Here is a 7,934-nt window from a genome sequence, read left to right on the forward strand (position 1 = left end):
ATAATGCTTACAACATGTCCGCTGAACCTTACCTGCATCTTATCTCGAAGATGAAATGGCTGCACACAACACTTCACCCATGTTTCAAAAGCAGCAATTAAAAGGAACAGCAATATGTAGCAAATTACCTTTTTTTTTTTTTTTTAAGCCATCCCACTTTGTTTTTTGAGCTAACACACTCCTTGGCAGCAGGAGAACACACTGCCATCTGCCTGCTCCTCAGGAAGGCTGCAGGGCACACCAAAGCAGGCGTAGCGGGAAACGCAGGCAACACAGGACTTCAGTCTCAGAGGGAAGTAAGAAAGGAGCAGGGGACAACTCTGCAAGTCTGGGATAGAGAGCACAATAGCAAGTAGGCTCGCCACCGGCTTAACTGCAGATTTTTGCAAACGCATAGAGCTAGGGTCAAAGCAGCAGTGCAATTTCAAACAAGACCCTATTTACTACTTAGGTCATACCACAGGAAGACAGGGAATATGTAAGGAAACACATGCAACTGAAGTAATCATGAAACAGTAAAGATTTCACAAATAAAACAATCAGCATTTATTGTTGTATTACAAAACACTTCATATTTTGGCAATATTTTACAGTTTATCCTTTTCCTTCTTAGGGCCTGTTGAAAAGGTATGGGGGGGGGAAGAGGAGAATGTTGAAATCAAGATTAAATTTCAATGTCTTGCTTAAAAAAAATCCTCCCAAACCACCCCAGTCCCTCCCACCAAAATAAAAATCTAGTTTCACTCAATTCCACTATCCAAAGAGGCCATGGGTGAAGCGGCAGGCAAAACTGGCAATTTCACTATCAAACGCATCAAGAAGACAAACAAAACATTCACAGTGGTCTTCAGTATGGTCTGTTGCGTTGATCATTTCTGAAATCATTTCTGAAAGGGAAATAAAAAGTTATAAGGAATCCCTTAAGCAAATAACAAATAGTCCCTCCAGTCAAACATCTCTACGCCCACTTCTGTGTATTCTTTTCTGTTTAGATAGCCTTACTCAAAAATTCTTACAAAACACACTCAACAGGCAAACTAACTTATTTTCTCTGGAAGCTCCTATCTCTAGTTAATGTTTTCATAGCACAGTTGTGCGTGCACACATAAACAACACGCTTTTCCCACAGCCCCCATCGCTTCCACAGTCTGTATGCTCCACAACCAAGCAAGGGCAAAGAAATTGCTTACCTTCCTCCCATTTTACCACCATAGCCACCTCCCCGATCACCGCCTCTGCCACCACGCCCTCGATATCCTCTTTCTCCTCCATAGCCACCTCTCCCACGAAAATCTGGAGGAAAATGCAAATCAACACATCAGCCAGGTTTTTCAAAAAAGCTGCAGGAGAAATTAACACTTTTAACACTTCAGAAGAGACGCAGTTGTTTTTACACACCTCCTGATGGACGTGAGTCTTCTGGTCTGGGCTCACCACACTGGTTGCAGGAATTCCTGCGAGCGAAGTTCATATTACCACAGGCTCTGGAAAAGATAAGGATTCCGCATGCTTAGCTGCTAAGAAACTCAGGGAGTATACATGAAACACCACTGCCCAATTAAAATGACACTTACGGGTTAGGACAAACCCAATCACCATTTTTGGGTTCCCCACTTCTACCCTGGAAGCCCCCACCTCTTCCATATCCACCTCGTGAACCTGTAGACAAAATTATAATCAGAATAAAGGAGGGGAAGTGTCCGTGCCCTATACATGAGAAACATTTATTAAGGACCGTCACTGGCTTCAGAACCCAAGTGACAAACATACTTTTGAGGTGGAAGGAGGAGTAAATGTTTAATGTAAATATATCCCCACTAGGCAAGCCTCTGAAATCATATTAGGAACTCTGAAAGAAGCTGGTAGTGCTAATGACAAAAAATTGTACCACTGCAGAATTCAGCATCTACTAGCTCATTTACTACTAGCTACAAGATAGCTACAAGACTTGGGCAACAATAACAGAAGTTCCAGCCACTACCAAATCTCAACAGCATTTGACTTCCTGAAGTTAATGTATCTGCATAGCTGAAATACACATGTTCATACAGACAGATTTATAACTTGGGCAGATGGGGTAAAATAAGAAGCAAGGATAGTACATCATGGCCAGAAAAAATTTCCTTCATCGTGTATTTTTTATAAATTCTTTTTCAGTAGTAAAAGGAAACTCGATCTGCTTGAATTGCCAATGGGTAAATATAAACCCACTATGAGCATTAATAAAATTTCACAGAGCTTTAACAATGTATAATACCAATTATATATGGCCACACTTAATCACAGAACAAAAACTTAACAAAAATAAAAAATTATCTGGATTAATGCCAAGATGCATCCGACACAAGCACAGGGACAACACAGTTCTTACTTTCTGCATCAAAAAGATTAAGAACTTTTATACCAATTGAAGTTCTTGAAGAATCATTTTTTATCAGTCTACAAAACTGCCTGATTTAAGAACAGAAATTTGTTGACAGCCACCGCACAAAGCATGCTGCCTGTAAAATGGTAATTAATATCCAGTGGTTCACTGACAAAATTGTGTTATGCAGAGCATCAGGGAGATTAACACCTATTTAACTAAAGGAGTCAGACATCCAACTGCTGCTCTAAGTCAGCAGAAGTTGAATAATTTACCCTGCATAATACTATCTGGAAACATCAGAGTGTCTCAAGGCTTTGCTGTAATAAGCAAATACTCACTGGGAATTCAAACCTATATGGTGGAATCTGTACAGCCTCACCATCATTGTTATACTATCTCTTCAAAAGCAATGCTGAGACATGATCTGGAGACTTTCCAGTTCAAAAGGAATGCACAGCACAGAATTTATGCTGAAGAGATTACAGATGTCAGTTTATTTAACTTGGTTCAATCCTTATTATTCCCTTTCATGGCAGAATCCCAAAGGCCCATATACTTTGATGAATCGCTGCTTCAAAATCAACTTCTCTTTTATAAACCAATAATAGTTAAAAAGCATTTAACTTTGCAAAAACAAGTATTCTACAGATTTGTCCCACCTCGACGTCCGCCACCTCCACCTCCTCTCATGAATTCAGGCCTTCTAGTTGCAAAAGAAACTTTGATAACATTGCCATTAAATTCTTTTCCTGTGGAAAGACAGAAAGCGAGAGAAAGATCAACACAGCTCCCAACAGCACAACAGCAAGTTTGCTCTTCCCCCAAGTCAGGCAACAAGGCACAATTCAACAGCCAGCACAAAAATTAAATACTCCTAAGTTAGTGAAAAACATGAACTTTTAAAACACAAAGTCTCAGTTCTTCATAGATTGAAGGTTTATCACAGAACAAACAGGACTGCATGCGTGCCTAATATAGTCATATTTGCTTTACTCTGCTAAACAAAAGGCAATTTGCATTTTATGAGCAAAATATAAACCTTCAAATAACATGCCATGCCATATTTTTATTTTTTTTTTAACACACCATCATTTCACACCAGATGCAGAATATGTCCTTCTGTTTCTGCCCAATATTATTAAAATTCTGTGAACACACAAGGTCACAGGAGCAGGCGCTTCCCCTTCCCTCAAGTTTACTACTACAAAAGAGTATCACAGTATTTCCTGCATCATATCTGAAGAGTTTTATAGCAACCTATTTCTGGGATCTGCTCTCTTCCTCCATTGAAACCATAATTCACAAAAACCTTGTTCTTCACTGCGTATATACAAAGCACTTGGCATAAGACTGCCATAACCATTGCCAAACTCTAAAAATGCTGCCACCTCACTAATAATATCAATACTCACACTGTAGGAAATCCCCTCAGTTGCTAATACAGATTACAGCTCTATTGATCTAAACAAGAAGTTACGCTCTCCCGAGTGACACGAACATTTCTCACACTTTGTGCAGGGATGACTGAGGTACAGCAGCAAACCCTAACGGTTTCATTACACATTTTTGGTCTCAGTCACTACCTGCTGTTCCACCGAATGAGAGAGAAAGCCCACACACACAAAATACCATGAAATAGAGGCCTTTATTAAAAAAAACCAACCAACCCCTAACAAAATAAACAAACAAACATGCAAACACCATCACAAAACCCAAAATCGAACCAACCCAAGCACCACACAAAAAGTAGCATGGGGTCCCCAATAAGGTTATTGATTTGCTTCTTCCACCGCCTGTTAGGTTCATAAATAACCAGAAGAACAGGTACTCTCACCCACCGTCAAACCAGTCAATTGCTGCTTTAGCAGAAGGAGGATCATCAAAAGATACCGTTGCTTCTCCCTTTGGTTTGCCAGTATCCTTATCTGTATAAAGATTTATCATAGGTTTGCCAGTCTTTTTGTTGGTCTGAAAAGAAAAGTTGTACACTTGGCATAGGAGAAATACTGGTAAAGCCAGTTCAGAGCATAAACTGTAATGCTAAGTATCATTAGAAAGAAGATTCTCTTGGAGCTAGCCTGCAGAAACAGATGCTTTTGACTGAAGGATACTGACTGGTTATTCTCCACAAAGTAATGATGGGTCCAGCTTTAACAAAAAATGAGGTCAAGTGCAGGAAGCCCTAATTTAGAATTGCAGACAGAGAAGAAACAGTCACAGAACACAGCAACATACTTGCTAAAGTATGAAGGTGGTACAACGGATAGTGTCAGTATTATGGGTTATAAAGACTAAAGAAGAGATAGGAAGCAATCTAAATGTCACTAGGAAAAAAGGCGCTACCAGCTTACAAATGAGCTGTCATCTGGGAACCCAGATAAAAATGTTATCTACAACTGCTGGGAAGTCAGACTGAGCAACTGCCTTGAACAATACCCATACATTTCCAATACGCTAGCTCTGCAAGTTCTCTTCTTACCAATTATTTCTCATTTCACATACCTTTATAATACCAATTTGCTTGAAATAGTCTGCCACTTGATCTGTTGAAACATCCTCTCCAAGTCCTTGCACGAAGATAGTGTTATTATCAGAGTTGTCTGACTCTGAATCTATGAAAAAATAAGCCACATTTACCATACTTTTTTGTGGTAGCAGTAGAAGCAACATTTTAAGCTCAGGCCTATGCTGCCCAGTAGCAGACCCTTAAATCCCAAAGACATCTTGCGTGAAATAAAAGATGAGCATAGAGCATAATTTTGAAGTTAACACCATCAACTTCAAAAATGCATGCGCAGCACCTTCAGATGCTGCAGTACATGAGAGACCAAATACATTCAACAGCTGGCCAGCTGTCTGCCACACACTCAACTTGTCCATGCAGCTAGGACACCCAAACCCAGCCAAGTAGCATATGTTAACACAAGGTTAGCAGAAGTGTTATGGCAGGGAAAGCAGCTGCTTGGCTCAAGCAGATTCAAAGTTCATCAGCAAATTCGTACTTGCTGCATGAAAAGACATCCAAAAATTCATGTAATACAATAAATTTCTTTCAAGGAAGACAAGCTTTAGCTAAATTTCTTTTGAGCAATGGCAACTACCGCCACATCCATCTTTTTAGACATACATTTTAAAAGCAATGACCTAAGAGCTACAATCCACTCCCACCCACCACTTGTTTTCTTACCAGCATCTGATCTCGGTCCATAATCCCTTTGACCTATGACACAGTTGTTTTTTTTTAAAAAAAAAAAAAAAAAAAGGAAAAATACTATTTTTAGCAAAACATTTTCGAGTGACTTTTTTAGAGACAAGAAAATATTTAAAGTATGTATGTAATGCATCTAAGATCTAAAACATTAACCAGAGATTTAGAGAATATTTAGATTAAAACGTTCAACAGAAGGTGTCTGTAGGACGTTAACGTGTTCTTTAACTTGCAGCATGTGGCAGTTGCCACACTGATGCTATGCTGGTGTTATCTTGCAAATGCTGGTTGTCAGTCACCAAGCAGTTTACCACTTTTTTTTTTTTTTTTTTTTTTTACCTCTAGTACCTTTCTAAGAAGCATTTGTAACAAAAATTAAAAAAAGAAAAGAAAAAAAATTCCGGTGAATGTCACTGTCTCCACAAATTCTTTCATGCAATTTGACAAAGTAGAAATCCAGTTTATTGCTAAAAGTTTGGCTATTAAAACTCATGAACACACCAGCCTCACCAAAACGCTACAATGCTTCTATACTAGATAGTAACAAGATATTGGTGGCTTTTAGATTTATAAAGAATTTCCACTGAAACATTTTTGGATACTCGGCACTTACCACCGTAATTTTTGAAGCCACCACGGTCACCACCACTGCAGAGGAAAAATTGAAGAAATGATTTCTTCCTTAAGTCTCTACGTGCTGAGCCCAAGGCTCAATCTACAGTTAACTGATCACAAGTTGAGAGTTACTGTCTGGCAGCTAAAGCACCATCTCTGTGTTCTCCTCACTACTCATTCATGTGCAAAAATTAAATTACAGGAAAGTGAATAATCTCACAGGGTGCTGCACTGGAGGAGAGAAGCCCTAAAGAGTATTTTAAACTAACCCACACACATGTCGTTGTTTCAATACTTTCTCCCATCCCGTAAGCCAAAATGACTGCTATTGAAAACTGAGTTTTAAAACAGAAACATTATTTTCATGAAAGTTAATGAGCTTTAATTGCAGATGTAATTGCTACTTTGGAATAATTAGTACTTTCCTAGAAGTAAGAAGAGCTAAAGTTAATTAACCTCCATTGTTATGCATTTATATACAGGGGACAAACTAGCAGTATCAGCCATTCTCTGAGAAAGGGTCTGTGGGGACCTACTGTACTGTTAGCACTTGACATTACAGAGAAGGCGTGTGTATGTGAGCTTCAAAAGCAGAGGCCGTGAAGTTTTATTTCATTCATTCTGAAACCTGTGGCACAAAATGTAGACCAAGTTAAGAGATTACACACATCAATTTTCAAAGGTTAGAAGGGGATTTTAAACAGGATGTTATGCCTCCAATTATGTGCATGAAAATAAACCCTCGCTCTTTTCAATGTAAACGTACTAGTAGGATTTTTTACAACAGTATTTTTACTTGCATCCATGTTACGAACACAATATAATCAATATTCAAAGCCCTCAGGACAAATACAATCACCGGATTTTTTTAAAAAGTCAATAACCAAGTGTCAGAAAAACTGCCCCATACTGCCATGTACAACTGCCTGCTTGCCCTCCTTCGCACGGGGGACACAGCTGCCACCTGAAAATTAGGCAGGTTCACCTAATCCTGACAGCTTTCACACTCAGCAGCTAAAGTGTAAAGCCAGTGTAAGTTCGAACCCTGATGTAGAGGGCTACCTCCAGACTCGAACTATCGTGCCAGTACAAGTAGCTTCTCCACCAATGCACTTCACAACTAGAAGTCACTCCAGGTTTTAATTCAATCTATCTGCCGACACATCAGACTCCAAACTGGGGACACAAGCACCCCAGCAAAAGGCAAGGAAATAAAATTAGGAAGTAACTTCTTTGGCACTCTATACATCTGTTTTCTGTTACAACAAATGCAAAGTCATGAATGGAAGGTACTGCTGACTTAACATTTATGAGATAAAATCTGCACAAAGCCAGGGACAAAACAGAAATAAAGTTTCAACAGATATTCAAAACTGGATTGAGAGACATTCTGTGACAGTACACGTAAGGAGTATTAGATGTTTGTCACGACAATCGCTTTTACTGGGACTTTTCTTAAAATAAATTTTTGCTGCAGATTTTAAACTGCTTCTCCACAGAAAAAATCTGAATGCTAAATTGCAGTGTCATTTACTCCTAAGTAATTAATTCTGCTCATTAAAGAGGTAAACTGAATTAATTCTATATGCAACATCAGAGCTGGTCTTTACTTAAGGCTGGCTGTTCTCAAGGACTGATCATAAAAACACAATAGTGATTGTAAAATTTACTCTAAATACCTTTCTGCCACCTCCAATTCACTTCAGCTAAAAAAAACTTCGTTATGACAATAATTTTCAGCAG

At 38.9% G+C, this 7,934-nt stretch overlaps 1 protein-coding gene across 1 annotated transcript in view; it reads right to left on the bottom strand.

Annotated features, from left to right (window-relative positions):
• Positions 1-847: 847 nt before the first annotated feature.
• The window catches only part of TAF15 (TAF15 RNA polymerase II, TATA box binding protein (TBP)-associated factor, 68kDa), a gene marked incomplete at its 5' end in the record, with an annotated part of 17,985 nt that continues 10,898 nt past the window's right edge, over positions 848-7,934 (bottom strand). The window contains 9 exons of the mRNA XM_009705279.1: positions 848-887; positions 1,191-1,293; positions 1,399-1,484; positions 1,575-1,659; positions 3,028-3,117; positions 4,207-4,336; positions 4,871-4,980; positions 5,556-5,588; positions 6,190-6,224. Coding sequence (XP_009703581.1) covers positions 848-887; positions 1,191-1,293; positions 1,399-1,484; positions 1,575-1,659; positions 3,028-3,117; positions 4,207-4,336; positions 4,871-4,980; positions 5,556-5,588; positions 6,190-6,224 — 712 coding nt within the window. The remainder of the gene's footprint in view (positions 888-1,190; positions 1,294-1,398; positions 1,485-1,574; positions 1,660-3,027; positions 3,118-4,206; positions 4,337-4,870; positions 4,981-5,555; positions 5,589-6,189; positions 6,225-7,934) is intronic.

This window comes from Cariama cristata, unplaced genomic scaffold, assembly GCF_000690535.1.
Source record: "Cariama cristata isolate BGI_N322 unplaced genomic scaffold, ASM69053v1 scaffold22348, whole genome shotgun sequence".
Lineage (NCBI taxonomy): Eukaryota > Metazoa > Chordata > Aves > Cariamiformes > Cariamidae > Cariama > Cariama cristata.